Source organism: Macaca mulatta, chromosome 11 (genome assembly GCF_049350105.2).
Source record: "Macaca mulatta isolate MMU2019108-1 chromosome 11, T2T-MMU8v2.0, whole genome shotgun sequence".
Lineage (NCBI taxonomy): Eukaryota > Metazoa > Chordata > Mammalia > Primates > Cercopithecidae > Macaca > Macaca mulatta.
Genome location: NC_133416.1, coordinates 101,492,757 through 101,512,477, shown reverse-complemented (window position 1 = coordinate 101,512,477; position 19,721 = coordinate 101,492,757). Strand labels below are relative to the sequence as shown.

General features: G+C 42.2%; 1 protein-coding gene across 1 annotated transcript in view; it reads right to left on the bottom strand.

Annotated features, from left to right (window-relative positions):
- The window catches only part of PLXNC1 (plexin C1), a 156,962-nt gene that overhangs the window by 121,901 nt on the left and 15,340 nt on the right, over nucleotides 1-19,721 (bottom strand). The window contains 2 exon segments of the mRNA NM_001261691.1: nucleotides 2,589-2,723; nucleotides 14,716-14,856. Of these exon segments, the coding sequence (NP_001248620.1) occupies nucleotides 2,589-2,723; nucleotides 14,716-14,856 (276 nt within the window).

Genomic DNA, 19,721 nt, shown 5'->3' with positions numbered 1-19,721 from the left:
TGCAGTGAGCTAAGATTGTGCCACTGTACTCCAGCCTGGGTGACAAAGCAAGACTCCATCTCAAAAAAAAAAAAAAAAAAAAAAAGAAAGAGAGAGAGAGGGGACACTAAAAATACATTAGACCTGCTCTCTAATTTAATAACAGACCGTAATGACTATTCCACATAAATGCACACATCTCCATATGATTATTTTTAGCGGCCCCGTATCATACCATTTCATGGATATGCCATAGCTTATTAGTTTGGCTGTTCTTATCTCCCCAACAGCCTAGGAAAGAGCCTTCCTTGGGCTTTGTCTCTTACAGAGTTCAAATAATAGGATCTCTAGCAGTAATCCTCAGTGAAGAATGCAGGACTAACCAGCTTTGATGCCCAGTCAAAAACTCTCGCTAGGACTTCAGGCTTTGAATGACCAGAGGCTAGAACTTTTTGCTTTCTAGAAAGTGGGAACCCATCAACTACTGGTGGCTTTTCACAGTGGTTCCCAGCCTAGGGTCCTGAGTTCTAGGGTTCCATTACTATCCATGAAGGAAGTAATGGGGGCTTATGAGCTATTTGCAATATTTCAAAAAACTGAATGGAAAAACATGCACGGATTAAGCAAGATATTAAATTTCTTTGCTTTGGGTTGAAATGTTATCAGCTCCATGTGGAAGCGCAGTCAGGACTCTGACCAGCAATTTCGAGATGCCCTTGATAAATAAACCCTGGGAATGGGAACCGTTACTTAATATGTGCAGTTTGTTGGGTAGACAAAGGTCTTTCAAAGATGGGATCCCCAGGGAAGACACATAATACAAAGTGTCTGAATGGTGAAGCAAATTGGCATAGGAGATTCTACATGGTGAAGGACTGGTTTACAAGCTCTGTGGAAAGATGTGGCCATCTCAATGCGCTCATTTTGATACAACTGACTTTTCAATGTGCAAAGAACGATATCATCTTTATAAGAATACCAGAAACTACAAATTGCTTGGACATCTTATCTGTGACTCAAAAAGCACATGTAGATGGCTGTCATTGCTATTCTTCTTAGAATGACTGAAAGAAAAAGAATGGAAAACCAGGGGTGGGCTGAGAGTATCTGTTACATCCATTATAGAATTATGTAAGTCTCAATTACCTTCTTTGCACTTTCCATGTTCAAATGGTCATGGGTCAAAACCACTGAGCCAGGGAATGTCCAGTTTTCACAAATTTTGGATTTAATACCATGTATCACGGGCTTTAGAATCAGGGTTGAGTTTTTGTCTTAGCCCTGCAAAGGCTAACCTACAAATATATACATACATATCTATCTATATATATAGATATATAGATATTCTTTAACAAGTTATTTAACCTCTCCAAGTCTTAGATTCTTCATATAAAACAAGGGTAACTATCTCATTAAATTAAAAACACATTTCTTTTTCTTCTTCTTCTTCTTTTTTTCTTTTTTGAGACAGAGTCTCACTCTGTTGCCCAGGCTGGGGTGCAGTGGTGATGTCAGCTCACTACAACCTCCACCTCCTGGTTTCAAGCGATTCTTGTCCTTCAGCCTCCCAAGTAGCTGGGATTATAGGCATGCACCACCGCACCCAGCTAATTGTTTGTATTTTTAGTGAAGATGGGTTTTCATCATGTTGCCCAGGGTGGTCTTGAACTTCTGAACTCAGGTGATCTCCGCCTTGGCTTCCCAAAGTGCTAGGATTATAGGCGTGAGCCACCATGCCCAGCCTTTTTTTTTTTTTTCTTTTTTTTTTGTGTGAGGCGGTGTCTTGCTCTGTCACCCAGGCTAGGGTACAGTGGTTTGATCATGGCTCACTGCAGCCTTAAACTCCAGGCCTCAAGGGATCCTCCCACCTCAGCCTCCCAAAGTGCTGGGATAACAGGCATGAGCCACTATGCGCAGTCAGTAACACATTTCATTAACACTGTTTTCTACACTTGTGTGTATGTGTATGTACATAATTCTGTGCATCTAGACAGAGATCGTGCAAAGAACAGTGACTAATACATAGTAGAGACTCACTAACAATTAGTTTCTTTTCTCCTTCCCTTGGTGAAATCACTTGGTAAAGAAGAAGGAAATATAAAAATATATTACTTTTATTTCAGTAAGCAGAAGGAAAAGAAAAGCCAAAACAGCAAGATAAATGAAGAGGGGGAGGGTTAGTACCATATATTTCCTGGTTCATGAATGTGTATGAGACTGTGGCCTGATATTAACCCCAAATTCCAAAGCCAGTCCCATTGGGTAGATTCATAAATGCATCTAACCGTTCAGTGCCCACACAATAAATGTGTAAATTCAGTTACCTTGCTGATTATGTGCCCATTTGCAAGCACACCCTCCTCTGAAAACCTTAGCACTGGAAATACAGCCAATAATAAAATTGTCTAAATAGATAATATTTCTTGCTTACTTACTGACAGTCAGTAAGGTTTTTAATTCCGTGCCTGTGAACCACTGCGGGTCTCCTCGAAGCCTAGGGCACTGCTTAAACTCTGTAGTCCAAAGTAAAAGCTTTGCTACTAGATAATGACATCGATTAAACCATTTTTATTCATAAATCAGAAGCAATAACTAGTATTTCTACCTACCTCTTTCCCAGCTGTTAGATAAATGTAGATATTCTTCACAGGATGAGGAACAAGTTTGTAGAAAACAGGTGTCTCTTCTTTAATTTCATAGATAACCTCTGGACAATTTGAAGTCAAATTCTCACCAAGAATAACCTATTTTTTTTTTCAAAAAGAGAAACATGATTTCTATTTAATACTTCTTTTCTTTTTTTTTTGAGACGGAGTCTCGCTCTGTCACCAGGCTAGAGTGTAGTGGCACGATCTTGGCTCACTGCAACCTCTGCCTCCCAAGTTCAAGCGATTCCACTGCCTCAGCCTCCCGAGTAGCTGGGACTATAGACGCACTTCGCCCGGCTAATTTTTTTAGTAGAGATGGGGTTTCACTATGTTGGCCAGGATGGTCTCAATCTCCTGACCTTGTGATCCACCCGCCTCGGCCTCCCAAAGTGCTCGATAACAGGTGTGAGCCACCGCACCCAGCCTCTATTCAATACTTTGAATAGCGGGGTGGCGAAAATTGTAGCTTAATCATAAAGCTACATCCTTTTTCACTCACTACAAATACCGCCTAAGGTACCATGCTCCTTAATCAACCCTCCCACATCTCAGTCCTCAACAAGGCTGGTAATAACAAGCAGAGTATTTCTTCTTTTGTAAGGGAAAAGGCATAAAAAATGAACAAACAAAAAAAGCCGCTCTTCAGGGCTCGAGTAGTATCCTCATATGTGGAAGCTGGCTGACCACAATTTCTGACCATGTCTGGCCCTATAGGAAGCCACAAGTGACAGCTTCATTAGTGCTGTCTCAAGAGAGACTGGAAATTAAAGGAAGTAGCTCCCACATGTATTTGCACAGGATACTCTGATCGTCATACCGTTAGAAGTGACCCAGATTAACGTGGCAGATACAGACAAGTAGGTTTGTGTTCACATATAAAATATATGCAAGTGTGACTCAGTACTCAATGGTTTTGAAATTGGACACACCTAAGCTTCATCCATCTTCAGTCAACAAACATCTACCAAACACCCATTATGCACCCAGCACTGTTCTGGGTGTTTGAAAAACGGCAGTGAACAAAATGGGGAAGGGAGAGCTCCTGACCTCATAGAACTTACATTCTTGTGTGTGTGTGGTGGGATGAGTAACTTAAAAAGAAAAAAGTAAATTACAAAATATAGTGGGGTTAGGCATTAAGAGAATATTATGTTCAGGGTAGGTGTCACTGAAAAGGTGGTATTTATTCAGACTTGCAGGAGATGAGTTATTTTCATACTTGAATGAAACATGTTCTTAAAAGCAGCCCTGCCAGTGCAAAGAAACTAAAATGGGAGGAGGCCAGAGTGGCTTCAGTGGAGAGAGGTAGAGGAGTGAACAATAAGATAGTAAGATAACAGGGGAAGGATAATCAAGGATCTTGTGGGCCTATGTAAAAAACCTGCCTTTTACTGTAGATGAGAGACAGGAGGCCATGGTCATGAGTCGAAGAGCAAGAGGAGATGGTGAGAAGGCGGGGTTTGAAGCATGCGTATGAAGACCCATCAGGAGACTCTAATCCTATAGTGCTAGAGAAGTACAATGGTGGCTTAAGCTTGGGTTTGCATCCTGCCTCCATCCTTTAAGTAGCTGCACTACTTTGAACTAGTAACTTAATCTCCCTGGGCCTCAATTTCCTCATCTCTAAAATGGGGCTAATAGTGCCTTCCTTATTACAGTTTTGTAAGGATCAAATAAGAACTATGAAAGATGCTTAGCACATAATCAATAGTCAATAGATAATAATCTGTTACTAGATTGCAAGTTCCCTTTGGGCAGGGACCATGGTTTTTTTTGTTTTTTGTTTTTTGTTTTTTGTTTTTGAGATGGAGTCTTGCTCAGTTGCCCAGACTGGGTGCAGTGGTGCGATTTTGGCTCACTGCAACCTCCGCCTCCCAGGTTCAAGCCATTATCTTGCCTCAGCCTCCTGAATAGCTGGGACTACAGACATGCACCACCACGCCCAGCTAATTTTTGTATTTTTAGTAGAGACGGTGTTTCACCATGTTGGCCAGTCTGATCTCGAACTCCTGACCTCAGGTGATCCACCGCCTCTGCCTCCCAAAGTTCTGGGATTACATGTGTGAGCCACCGTGCCTGGCCTGGGACCATGTCTTAATCACCTTTGTACCTAACCTTTAATCATCTTTGTACCTAACACAATTTGTACCCACTACTTTGAAAAGTGAAGGCGTTCAACATTTTGTCAGTCTGAACACATCCAGATAGATTATCTATATCATATCTCTACCACTGTAGATATCAGCTACATTGGAAGCATGGTTTGAAAAGAAAAATTTGGCACCTGAGATTCTTTTTGGACAAAGTCTACTTCACACATCTACTAATCAATAATATGCCTATACCCACATATCCTGATGGCAGTTAGGTATCTGCTGTTTAGCCAAAGGCTTCTTATCAATTTTGCACACAGAGCAACTTCCTGCATTCATTTCCCCTTTCCAGGGCCCGGGCCTGGGTCTAGCTTTGCCCAGCAATCAGTGACTTCCTTCTATCATCTCCTTGGGTCAAGCCCAGGTGGATTTGGTGCAAATAGTGGCTCACCTGAAGCCCTTGGACTGCTCACCAAATTCAGCAGCAGCTTTGTAAAAGTCAATCTCACTAACCAAACATATGAAATATGACTTCTTAAAAGCTCTTCTTAAAACAGAAGCAGTTAGGTCCTAAGGGAGGTGGGAAAGGTGTGTGTCTCAAGTCATTTTAAAATGACTTTATAGCTGCACTATCCAATATGACAACCACTAGCCACATAATGGCTATTTAAATTTAAATTTAATTAAAAGTTTAAATTTAATTAAAAACACTAGCAACATTTCAAGTGTTCACTAGCTACCTGTGGTGACTGGCTACCATACTGGAGAGTACAGGTGTAGAACACTTCTATCATCACAGAAAGTTCTCTTGGCCAACACTGCTCTACAGAATCCTGTAAGCGGAGCCAAGGGACAGGCACCGACCAAGGTATGGGCTTGCCAGGATTTGCCATCTCTAATTCATTAGCTGTATTAATCAGCTCAGATTCAGTTGATCTGGTCTGGAAAGCAGTTGTATAAGGAAAGAGAAACAGGAAGCCAGTTTTTTTTTTTTGTTTTTTTTTTTTTTGTTTTTGTTTTTTTTTTAAAACAAACACTGATAGAAATATTCTCAAGGAAGGGTCAAGAAAAGAGAAGCTGCTGCCCTGGCATCTCTTCAGGAATTCATCATGGCAAAAGCATCACTGGGCAGCATACACCCATAATGTATTCTTGCCAATAAAGTTGAACCTGAATCTAATCAAGTCTTTAGCACTAACTTCCATGTAGCACTAGGAAGCAGGAGTAGAGGAACAAGCTAAATGACACCACAAGGAAGCAGAAAGCCAAACACATGGTAAGAGATATTCTATAGGGCAAAGGACCTGGTTTTTCAGTTAAGTCAGTGGCAGGCAATAAAAGTAAGGGAGGAGACTGCTGTAGATAATAGAACAACCAAATCTGGTTTGAGGACTTTGTGCAAATACCAATGTGAACAAAACCATTTTAAATACATTTTTAAATCAATTGGGAATATTTGGTTACACAGACTGGATAGTAAGTGATCCTAAAGAATGACTGATAATTTTATTAGCTGTGATCATGGCATTATGGTTACAATTATTTAAGAAAATAACTGTAGTTTTTGAGAGATACATAACGAAATATGTTGAGGTGAAATGACATTGTGTCTGTGGGGTTTGCTTTAAAATTACAAAGTAAAAACATACTTTATGCCACCACTCATCCATTTTACACAAATTAGGAGCTGCACTGCAGTATTTATTGGGGGCTTATTTTATTTACTCTTGGAGCATCATTGATACAGATGGGTGGCACCTGGAAAGATCCAGTTGGGTGCAACATTGATTTATTTACTTAGTACTTTGGAAATGAAGCACCAATATTCTCTCTAGAACTCTGAACTGTGGCAAGGAAACTTTTCTTTTTCTTTTCTTTCCCTTCCCTTCCCTTCCTCCCTCTCTCTCTTTCTTTCTTTCTCTCTCTTTCTTTCTTTCATTTTTTTTACAAGTTATCAAAAAGTTCTGTGGCCCAGGATTTACCAATCAGTTTCCTGAAAAAGCTACTTAGCGTGGCTTGCGCTGAAGCTTGCCCTGATAGCCATAGATGCTGGGTTTAAATTAGTATGTTTCATCAATGATGGAAGCCAGACCTCTCTAGAAGGTAATTTGGCATCATCTATCAAAATTATAAAGCACATATCCTTGGACCCTGCAGCCCCTCATATATATATATATGTGTGTGTGTGTGTGTGTGAGGAATGATATATAATGATAAATATTCATTGTAGCATTGTATGTTATAAAGAAAAGATTAAAACAACTTAAATGTCCATCAATAGGGAACTGGTTAAGTAAACTATACTACAAACAAGGGAATACTATTCAGCTATAAAAATAATTAGAAAGCTCTTTGTATTATAGTTAATGTAATATGAAATATGTACACATATTTATAAATACAGACATATTTACATATACAGCTATTTTTACATATATAATATATATATGTAAAACATATTTGTTTACTGTGTTTTATGTTTCAACAAAAGGGAGGAAGAATATCTTCACTCTTTTGCCTGTAGACAGATATAAACTATCTCTGGAAAGATACCCATGAAACTGCTATCATTGGTTGCCTTGGAAGTCAAGAACAGGTGACTCTCACGGAATATTTTCTTGGTTCTTTTGAGTTTTAAACAATATCACTGTATTACCTTAAAAATAAATACATAAAATTTAAATTTAAAAATCCTTGAGGGTGAGTGAGTCAAATCGTTTTTCTTTTTGCTAGATTATGCAAACAATCCTCTCCATAATCCTGAGGACAGGACAAGAGGAAGTTTTAGTTTTCACCACAAAGGTCCTAAATGTGCCACACAGAGGGGTGAGGGATTTCTGCTTCTGTGGCCCCTAGAGTCTCATCTCTCTCAGATGAGACAGGACACGTCGGTGTTAATGTTGTCTCTCACCTAGCCCGAGCCCCAGCCCACAGGCACTAATGGAACACTTGGACTTTCTCATTGCAAACTTCATGAGAATATCAACACAGAGACAAAAGCCAGCAAGACTGGAGCAAGGGAAACGTTCCTTCCTCAGCTCAGTTGAGGTGGGCAGCCTCGGAAAAAGAACATGATCAGTGAAGCAATGCAGGAAGTAACAATGAGTCACAAAAACCCAAAATGGGTTGAATTTTGCATAAGAGAAATCTCATCCAATTGACACACACACTCCTTGGGCACGATGTGGATTTTTATCTTCCAGGATACGACCTTAATATAGATCTAATCTGAAGTCAATCTGAACCTTCTCCATGTGTATGCTTGTATACTTCTTTATCCTTCAAGTCTCCAACATCACCTCCTCTGAGAAGCCTTCCCTGATCACTTCTCCGCTGAACACCTCCGTCACTCTCTACCCATCACTCTGTTTTCTTCATAGCACTTAGCACTATCTAAACTGTCTTTATCGCTGATTAATCCATTTACTTGTTTTCTGTCTTTTTCTTCCCACCAAGAGAGCAGGGGCATTGCCTGTTTTGTTCACCTTTGTATATTCAGCACCCAGAACAATACCTGGCACATACAAGGTGCCCAATAAATATTTATTACATGAAAAACGACTCTATTAGCATTCAAGATTTTAGAGAGCTCTTCAGCTTTTTCCAGCTGAAGCCTGTGCAGAAAACAAATTTTCTCTGATGGAGAATTTCAGTTCGTGTCAACATATTGTTTCTGTTGACATCCTCCTGCAGCCTCATGGTAGACTATTAACTAGCCTTGGGATTTTTGTTGCATACAAAACTCCCAACGGTACTGTGAAATTAACTGAGTGGAGACTTCAACACCATACAATTGCAAGACAGGTTCAAGACCACCCACGGGAAGGATACCACGGTGAGGAAAATGCGGGGGGAGAAAACAAAAGACTATTTTGTTTTCTTTAAGATTACCATGAGATGGAAAAGCCACAGGTGTTCAAAAAGCTATAATATTTTATGCCAAATTTAATTTCCAATGCCTCACTCTGTGGGGCTAACTAGTTGAAGGGCAAACAAGCCAACCCTTTCATTTATTATTATTTTTTTCCATAAGCAGTTTCTGAGAAATGCTGGGAAGGAGACTTAAATCACACATACGCACACACAAGTGCACACACACATATGCACGTGCATGCCTGCATACACATACACATACACATACACAGGCATGCCTGTGCATGCGTGCATGCTCACACACACACGCACACACAGGAGAAAGCAAGGTAAGTATTTAATGTGCCTCAGTAGTTAGGAGTAACAAAGATGAAATATAAAAATTAAGGCAAATTTCTCTTTTGTTTCCAATCTACTTGTTGCAGTGTAGACAGTAAGAGAAGCATACAGTCTCAGCCACAGGTTCTAGATTTGTGGATTATATGGGAGTAAAAGTTTCAAATTGGGGAGTCCCTGCAAAACTCATAAATTGGAATTAATGAGGTGGGGAGAATTTGAACTAGGCTTCACATGACATCCTAAACGGCCCACCAATGAACCCACTTCCAAGTTTTGACACTTCCTGCTGTTTTAACTTTTTGGTCTGTTAGCTCAGTCATCCCCACCACCACCACTTCCGGTCCCAGGTCCTGTTCTAGGTTCCCCAAGTTCTCCTATTCCTTATTTGAACACTTTCTGGGTATATAGTAGAGCTTGTCTTTACAAAAGATTTTTTCCTCTTTCGTTCATTCAAAAACTTTAATAACCACAGTCAAGGCAGACTCTTTAGGTAGTACAGAGATTTTGCTTCTGTTTGAATTCAGACAGAACTTTCTGGAACTGGTTTAATTTTGCTGTGATTTGAATAAACGAAATCCATCAATGGGGCCGTGTGCAGGGGCTCATGCCTATAATCCCAGTTCTTTGGAAGGCGTAGGTGGGAGGATCCCTGGAGCCTAGGAGTTTGAGACCAGCCTGGGCAACATGGTAAAACCCTGCCTATATAAAACATTGGCCAGGTGTGGGGACACAGAGCTGTAGTCCCAGCTACTCAAGAGGCTGAGGTGGGAGAATCACTTAAGCTCAGGAGGCAGAGGTTATAGTGAGCCGAGACTGCACCACCGCACTCCAGCCTGGGCAACAGAGTCAGACCTTGGCTCAAAAAAGAAAAAAATAAATAAATAAAAGAAAGAAAGACATTAAGTGGGAGTAGAGTTTTTTGAGGGCCACATAGGTAACCAGTCTGACCCCAAGCACATAGGAAATACCTCAAGACTGGATATGGGCACAAGATAGAGCTGTGTGATATAGCTTCCTGTATCCTGAACCCTACTACAGTCCCTGGGAGGTCAGGAAGACACAAGTCTTTACTGATGAAACGATCCAAAACAGCAACTGGAATACAGAATTCCTGTCTTTCCTATAAAGGAGCGACTGGGGTAAAGCTGGGGCCCCAAAGGAGATTCAGAGACCCCCATGAACTATGTGCGGCTCTGAGAGGAACGGGCTCTGCACTCAGCTGGGTTGCTAGGAGGCCATCCCCAAATAGGAACAAACTAAACCACAAGGTTTCTGGCCCCTTCTCGTGAAACCTCAAACATCTGCATCTTGGTATCAACCCTTATACTCCAGTATTAGGAAGAAATATAACAAAAACCAGCTCCTCAAACTCTACTAAGCTCTGTAAGAGTTAATGCAGTTTAGTTGGGGGATAGAAGCTCGGGCTCTGGACAGATTATTTAGGTTCACAGCACCTTGAACAAGATACCTAACCTCTCGAGGCCTCAGGTTTTTTCATTTATAAAGTGGTGGAGGTGAAGGTATTGACTGGTGAGGATTAAACCAGTTAACCCGTGCAGATGCTGGTTCTAATGCCCAGCACGCAGGAAGAGCTCAGAAATGTTAGCGATTATTCTTCCTTGCCCATTGCTTTCTTATCTTTTATGCTTACAAGAAAGGTTAATGGGCATGCATAAAGTTACAAATTTCAAATTTCATGCATATTCCGTTATTACTTATTTTACCACCTGGAAAAGCTCAAAATACACAATTCTGCCCTTGAAATAAGGACAATTTTCTAGAGGCAACAGAGTCAGCTCAAAGGAATCCAAACCACGTGATAGGCTGTACTATCATCTGGAGAAAGGCTTGGTGTGTGTTTACCAAAATGCGTACATTGTGCAACACGTGAAATGTGAATTCCGCAAAGCTGAGTTCAGTGTGACCATACTTTTCAGCTGATCTCAGTGGAGATGCTGACAACTGAAAAAAATCCAGCATGCAATCATGTTCCGAAAGGAAGCAGGATGGGGAAATAACGGCGGGGGGTGACAAGACATAACTCACCTCACCACCATGGGACTGTACACTGATCAAATAAAAGAGCAGATTAGATGCTCTCAAAGGACCCTTTGAGTTCTAAATTCCTTCTATTTCCCCAAAATCTTATAAAGGGACTTAGGTCTAAAGGCAAGAGAAGGAGGACAGTAAAAGTACTGGCATACTGTAACCTTTAGTTTCTTCACAGATCATCAGTGAAATCTTACCTTTGGAGGTAATGCCGTCTTCCTTGGAAAATGTGTGTCTTTAAAGATACTTTTAAACTGATCCGGTATCTTAGCTTAAGTTCAAAATAATGTACCCAAATAATAGAATATGATATAGTTATTTAAAAATACTATTTACAAAAGGTTTACAATAACATTTTAATATAAGCATTTTCCCCCACTAACTGAAGAAAAGGATGCAAAAATGGGATGCAAAATCCGACCTCAACTACATAAATAGAGACTCCAAAATGCTGACAGTAGTCGCTTCTGCACAACACAATTAGGAGTAATTTTTTATTTGCTGTCCTCTCACCCCCCACGACTCTGAAACTTTTTACATGGGCATATATTACCTTTACAATAAGGAAAAATTATCTAAATAACATGAAGCTTAAAATTACACCAAATTATATTACAACTCATAGGATTTGCAGAGACTTAAGAAGCCAGGTTTTTACTAGTGGTGGTAAAAAACAGCAATTGGGCTCCAATTGCTGTTTCCTGACTCTCATTCAACAAGGTATATACAACGGTGCCTGGCTCATATCAAAATGCCGTCAACTCACGATCACTCAGAAACTGGAGTCAGGCTGTGGCTGATCCAAGCCCTCTTTCTATTCCTCCTCCTACTGTCTGCATTGGGTTGAGTTTTGTTGTCTGCCGCTCATTAGTTTCCCCACGCTGTGGCTTAAGGAGCCAAGCTTGTGTCTATCAGTGTTCGTCCTTTCTAACAGTTCTGGTGACAAGCCTTGGCAAGGAAGACGCTCAAAGCTTCTGAATAAAGGGATTTGGGGATTATCAGTAGCTTCCAAATTATCCGCACGATCCTGGGTCTTCAGGATTCTGGGTAAATTCAGGGGCTACATCCAAGAATCTGTACACAGGATATAGAAGAGAGGCTTAGGTGTTACTGAGCTGCCCTAGGGAGCCTGGCGGGCCAAGTCAGCTCAAGTTCATCCCTCACACCCTTCTCCTGAGTGAGAGAACTCTTATTGGGGGCTTTGGGTGGGTGTTAATTCCCAAGAAGTTACCACGCCAGTGAAGTGTTCCCTCAGTCAGATGGTCCGCCTTCTTCTCAGGCTGGGACTCTTTCCTGAGCCTCTAGGAAACCTGACTCACCCCAGGAGCATATGTCCCCTGCCAGGGCATGGACCCCTATCCGCATGTTTCCCACGTGTCCCCCAGAATCCTCAGAGAGTAGTCCCCATGTCTGCAGCAGAGGTCACAAAGTCAGTGTAGCATAGGAGATCTTAGTGCAGTCTCTGAAGTCATTCCAGGTTCAAATCCCTGCTCTGCCCCTGTGTGACCTTGAGCAACATCATCCCATTTCTCTGGGCCTTGATTCCCTCATCTGTAAAATGGAAATAGTGGGCCTGCCCCGTTGTGTCATGGAGAGAACTAAATTCATTAGAAGATATACAGTCCCTTGGCATCTAGGAAGCACTGTGTAAACATTAGCAGTCACAAAACAAACAACAAAAAGTTGCCTTTGTTATTCAAACCCTAAAACAACAACGAGGCCACACAGGTAGCTTCTGAATGGGTACCCCATACAGACCCTGAGGAGAGCGAGACTTTGGTCGTGGCCTCCTCAGCAGCATGAAGTTGCAGCTTGGTCTCACTCCCTCGTTGCCACATCTCTAGAAGCTAGCCAGCTGCATGCAGGCTGCTGGGTGAACACACAGGACAGGCAACACCAGGCCGTCCCATGGGGAACTATTTATAGACGAGTGTTCCTTCACCTCCAATTCACCATGTAGCAGTTTGGTTGGCTCGGCTTTGGGGAAACAGTGTTCTTGTCAAAACATCCGTCAAAAACATCCCAAATCTGAAGAGATAATTGGTGAGGAGACCCAGAAAGGCTTGATGGAAACTCCTGCCAGGCAAATGGGTCCAATAAGCCTGACCACGTTGGTGGAGCTACAGATGTCACCCAGTGACTTGTGTAGAATGATGGATGGGTATTTACCCTTCCCCAGGAAATAAAGCTAACACAACAGGAAAGATGATCAATGTATATTTTAAAAGAATGTGTATACAAACAAACTCCCTCCCATATGTTACTGGGTTTCCTCCAAAGCAAACAGATTAAATCAAATGCCTACCAGGCACTCAGCACTGTATTAGGCGGTGGGAATTCATGGCCCCCTTCTCACGAGGCTTAAAATCAAGTTGGGAAGGCAAGACAAACGCCAGTGAAAAGGTGAGATCTCCAGGCAAGACATTTGGAATGAGCCACAAGAATGACATAGATCATGAGTATTTCAGGAAACGAGAGGGGAGCAAGGTCACTCCAGGCTTAGATGTCATCAAAGAGGAGGTGGGGTTTGAGCTGAGCCAGAGTATAGATACATAAGGTGCCGTAAATAAGAGAAAAAACAAAAAAGCATTTCAGGCTGGAAGTACAGTGTGAGCAAAAGTGTGGAAACAGGATCATATTTGGAAATAGGATCAAACAGGAGCAAATAAATAGGTTTGACTTGGGGATGGGGGTGGTGGGGAATACGTGTGCAGAAGACATAATTAGAGACTCTCAGAAGAGGAAAGGGTTTTTCTGAGTTGTCTAGTAGACCTGTATTTTACTGGTAAAGAAATGGAGGCTCAGAGAGGTTAAGCAACTCACCTAAAGTCACACAGTGAGTTATCTGTGGGAGATCAGTTGAGGGAAACAGATCTACCATTATTCAATTAAGAATCTGATCTGAGTGTAAATGGATGGCTGCAGAGAGGCCAAGGAATCTCAGTCTTTAGTCATAGAAATGGTGCAGTTCCCAACCATGAATGTTGTTGGAGAACACAGAGGGTTTTCAATAAATGTTTGCTGATGACATTGATAAGATGACCACTAGATAACTTCAGACAAGTCATTTGGTATCTCTGCTTTTATTTTCTCCTCCTCCCCTCTTCCCCTCTCATCAGTGAATAAAAACCTGCACTTGACCAGGGTATATCCATACAGTGGGGAAAAAATAGTCCTCTGAGATAAAAGTCAAGAGAAGTCTCAAAGGATTTTAGATCTCTAACCTCTCTGTGGTGTATGTGGGTACAAAGGGCAGAAAACAAACCCCCTCTGTGGGTGGTAAGTGGGCTGGAGGGAAGGAACACCTGTTTTTTCTTCTTTTCAAGCCCTATAATCTCTCATCTCTTTCAAGTTGTGAGAAATCAGGTGCTTTGTACATTTCCATGATAAAGGAGCTAGAACTAAAAGGTTACATGTCTTGGGAAGGTGAGTCAGGGTTGGGGTAGGGACCAGACCTCCATTTACCTCACCCAGGTGGCTTATGAGTAAGGAAGGAAAAATATCTTGGCACACTCCTGGGCAGCAAGGTAGCTGATACTTCATTACATGGCTATGGGGGTTCTTACATACAGAATTCCAGATTTTCTTCCAGGCCATTTCTGGGGGTCTTTAAGGAGTTCACGAAGTTCTTGGTTTGGTCTCGTGTATAACCCAGAAGCATTTAAAAAAATTTTTTTTAAAGCACAAAATATCACTATTAAAATAGACATTTGAAGAAGGCACAGAAAACCAACCTTAAGTAACTGGCCATCTCCAGTCCCCAAGAATAAAACAGTCCTGTTCATTACCACGGTGCCATAAACGGATGTCAGGTCCGAATGGATCAAGGTAGATGATGCGATTGGTTGGACTCTTTCAGGTTGATCCCCTTCTTTCTGAACATGCACACAAACGCACAAAAAAATAATAATAATTTTTAACAATGATACTTCTCATTATACTGATAAAATGTCACTCATGTCCTCCTAGGCAGGATCCCACTTCTGGGCCCCACATATATTTTCTTAGACAAGATTCCCCAGGAGCAACCTTGCATTACCTTGCAAAATCACCATACCTGCCCAACCAAAGAAAGCCCCTGTTTACTATGTATGAACAGGTATTGAATGCCAAAGCGAGCTGGCCATCTATTGAACACCCCCCAGCTGATATATGAAGCTGAATTCCACTTTAGTGCCAAGAGACAGCCCACCGCTGAAATGGGAGGCAGACTATCTCACACTTGGCTGTTTTCAAAATCCTGCCGCCAATTCATTTTAGCTAGGCGTTGGTTTCTGTGAGGTTAAACACAAACATTTCCCAAGATGTGACACGGACGATCCTCCTGGGTGTGACGGCAGAAAGGAGTGATCCTAGATTTACCAAAAGGGACCACAGGAAGCCTGAAGACAGGGTAGCTAATTCGGGGGGGTGAAAAGGCAGATACAGTCGCGGACAATAGACAGGATGGAGCCACAGAGCTAAGGAGGAACCAAGTCGAAGGGCTGGCCCTAGTGCTATGCTTTTAAAGGGGAAAACAAAAAAGTCTAACTCCCAAGCTGAAGGCATTTAAATTGTCTGAGGCTCTGAGCACATGTAATCACACGCTTGCTCCTGATCATTAAATAAAGCCCCTCTTTAAACCCAGAGCAGACAGAGTGTTGACCAAAATGTCTTTTTCTTTTTTGTGCTTTATGCTGCGTCCTGCCTTCAACGACAGGAAACTGAGTTTGTTACACAAATCTCTGGAAGATATGGAGCTAGGAAGAGCCGTTGCTGTCTGCAGCTACTGAACACAGTGTGATAGCACACTTTATCTGCCAGAGCTCAGTTCCCAACCGTACTAAGGTTTTTAAAGGCACACTGAAGTTGCAGCCAGCGAACTTCAGTAAGCAACACAGCAACTCCTAAAATCGCCCTATCTGGGGAGGGGGAGGTAGCCACACAGAGGCTAAGACTTATTAACTTCATTATATTATTGCCAACAGTGTTTATGTCTTTCAATTTATGTCTTATTAAATATTCATTATTTTTAAACCCACCAAGTTTCATTAACATCTAAACTAAATGGATTATGGGCTAAATTGATTTCTGAAGCCTTTAAAGTGCCATCTATATTTCTTTGTTGCAGTTGCGCTGCAAGGAATAGATAAGCTAGCCAGGATTTGTCCAATGCCCTGATCACTTTTCAAGGAAAAGATGTCATAACCTAAGAGAAGGCGACGTTTTTGCATAAAATATTCTATAGTGAACTCGGTTTAAGAAGATTTGGGGAAAGCTTATTAGAGTTTTTTTTTTCTTCTTGTTGAAAGATACTTTTCATGCAATATGGGAAGATGAGGAGCTGTCCTGTGAAAATTGAAGTTAAGGAAAAAAAATTCTCTGTGGGTCTAAGGATTGGAACAATAGATCACTGTTTAGATAAGGAAGCCTCATGACCATGAGCAGAAAAAGAAAAGTCGGATGACCTTTAGGATTAAAAAAATAAGTAAAACCATGCCGCACATCTTGCTTTAAAATAAATCCAGAATTGTCCAAATGTAAGACCAGCTGACCGTGCTTGTTATTTTTATTAAATATCTGAGCACTGCAGAGAGGCTAACGTGGAGAACAGGGCATCATCTCCACCTGGGTATCCAGAATGTTCTAATACCACTATCTCTGGCTAGAAGACTCCACTCCCTTCATCTCACAACACAGAAAAAGTAATGGATGTGGTCTGCAGATTATCCACAAGGACCAGATGGGACAGTGTACATCTAGGTCTGGTATACAGTAGGTGCTTAATACTGTACCTGTTCTAATTCACCAAGAACCATGGGTAGTCTCTCCTGAGGTAGGATGAGAGATCCTGTTTGTGAAAGACTGGCTCCAAGAAAACAGAGGCAGCTCAAAAGCTGAAAGGGAACAAGGAGAAATCCATCCCAAATTACCATCTAACCTTTCCGGGTGTCCTTCTCTGATTTCCGGCTGCCCTCAACAATTGTAGTTTTTTCAAAGTAAGTCCGGGATCAATAGTATAGGTAACTGAGGCAAGAGGATCGCTTGAGGCCAACAGTGGAGACCGGCCTGGGCAACGTAGCAAGACCCCCATCTCTACAGAAATAAAAAATTAGCCAGGTGTGTGGCACACACTTGTTGTCCCACCTATTTAGGAGGCTGAGACAGGTGGATCGCTTGAGTCCAGGAGCTCCGGGGTACAGTGAGCTATGATTGAACCACTGCACTCCAGCCTGGACAACAAAGTGAGACCCTACCTTAAAAAAAAAGTAATAGGTAAGTGGTGCAGCCATTAAATCAACATTCTCAAACTTGAGAGAACACCTGGCACTCGCTGACATTTGAGCTTGGTTCTCAATCACTGTGTGACCCGGGCAATTAATTTAACCCTGGTAGGGGTTAGCTTTCTAAACGATCTAATAAGGCTGATGTGTCTGATTGGCAGGGCGGTTACGAAAAAGATATGATAATAGTAATAATAATAATAATACCAGCTAACATGTATTAATTCTTACTGTGTGCTACTTGAAGTATTTTATCATCTTACCTAATGAAGGCAGTATAGCATAGAGAGCCAGCCAGACCACCTAAGTTTGACTCCTGGCTCTGTCACTTTCTAGCTAAGTAATTTTGTACATGTGATTTAATCTCTCTGTGACTCAGTTTCCTCCTCTATATGGTGGAAATGATAAGAGCACAGACTTTTTATGCCACAGACTTTTTATGAGGACTGGATGAGTTTGTGCGTAAGCCTCAGTAAAGCTTAGAACAGTGTTTGGCACACAGCAACACAAAACCCATGCTTGCTATCATTAGTTCATTTAAAAACACAAGTTACTGCCACACCCATGGCAGTTATTTCCTCTTTGCCGGGAAGAACCCTAATTTTGTTCAGATAGCAATGAACCCAAGCCTGGTGGAAGCTATCACTGGGCCAAGCCAAATGGCAACTCCATTCACTATCGCCAGACACTGACTTTCCTAACCATGAGAGCTGAGGGTGGCCATGTGGCCCAGTCCTGGGCAGGGAAATGTAAGAAGTCCACTGGAAGGATTCCTGGGAATAAGTTTCCTCCTTGATAACAGAAGGCTCTTGAGGAGAACCTGTTTGCCCTCTTCCCTCACTTCCTCTGGAATACAGTTGTGTTATCTCATCATGTGTAGACTGGTGGCAACCATTCTGTTTCCATGAGATTCAAGATGAAGGACAGAAAGCAACATGCTAAGATTGGTGCAGGGAAAAGAAAAGAGATTCTACGTTCCTGGAGACACCACTGAGCCGCAGACCTCCAACTTTTAAACACTTTACTAAGTTAACAATAGTTGCCATGGTTTAAGCCACTGTCGGTTGGGTTTTCTGCTACTTGGAACCAAAAGCAAGTCACTGTTTAAGAAATGACAATTACAACTTGTTGGAGCGGACACTAAACTGCAGTTCTTCCTCAGCTGCAGGGACCATGACGTGGACAAGTGCTTGTTCCTCTCACCAGCCTGGAGGACCCTGGCCACAGTCAGGATTTTATAGCCAATTACAACAGCGAGCCTGGAAGAAAATAGGAGAGGAGGCTTGGACCTCATGAAAACTCTAGGGGCTGCTCTGGCTGAATGGAAATGGATTCTTTTGTGCTGGAAACACACAGAAATGGACAGGTCCCTGTGAATGGGAAAAGGAACCCTTTGAATGGCTTTCTTATGCTTATTGCGGCAAATGAAAACAAAAGAAAGACAGGCTCCAGAGAAACGTCCTCACAAAAGTGAGGTTAATACCCAGGGAGCCAGGAAGAAGAAGGGGGAAACAGTGCAGTCAGCCCCCTGTGTCCAGAGATTCTTCTTTCTCTCTTTTTTTCTGGCCTATTTTCTATCTTGCCCTTCTCTCCCCCTAGGGCATAATCGCTAATGTTGCTCTCAGCCTATTCTGTCTAGTTTATTATGTGTAATTTATTTCTGAATCCCAGCCTCTGCTTGTTCGTCTGTGTGTAACAAGGTTAATGCCTTGTAATGATGCTTTTGCCAGTTCTGCCTTTCATGACAAAATCCAATCTTGATTTCGCTCTAAACCTTGTCTCCCCTTTGGGCTTTCTTGGTTCCCTCAGAGTTGTCACTCTGCTTCTCCTTCCTGCCATGTCTAAGCATAACGTCACGCCTACACGTTTGCCGGCTCTAAGACGGAAACTTTTCTCAGTTGGAGGAGAAAGCTACCTTGGCTCAAATGATGTTTGGGCTGAAAGAGAGAAAGAGCTTTGGGCCTGATATAGCAAACTGGGACCAAAGCTCCTGAGAAGAGGGGTGTGTGTGTTTGTGTGTGTACGTGCGTGTGTGTGTGTGTGTGTGTGTGTGTGCAGGGAGTCATGGGCATGTTACCAGGAAAACAATTAGGCTTCTTTGCAGCTGCTTCATATGATTTCTCATGGACAATAAGCACTCCCCCATTGTGCCCTGCACAACTCCACGGGGTGCCAGTCATGCATTCCAGGGTGTGAAAGGCACCCTCTAGAGTTGAGCCACAGCTTGGCCCTGCCTCTACCATGTGAAGGATGGCCCGGCTCATCGAGGTTCAGGCAGGGTGCTCTAGCTTTTGCGGCATCATTGGGAGGGAATGGGCACAAAACTGGGGCCTCCAGCGCTGGACACCCAGCAAGACTCAACTGTTTTACCCGCAAGGTGCTAAAAAGGATTCCCGTATGTTGATTTTACCTTACCAGGTGGGAGGAAATACCACCTGGGTACCGATCAATTTCTTGTACACGATAAAATGCCTTTC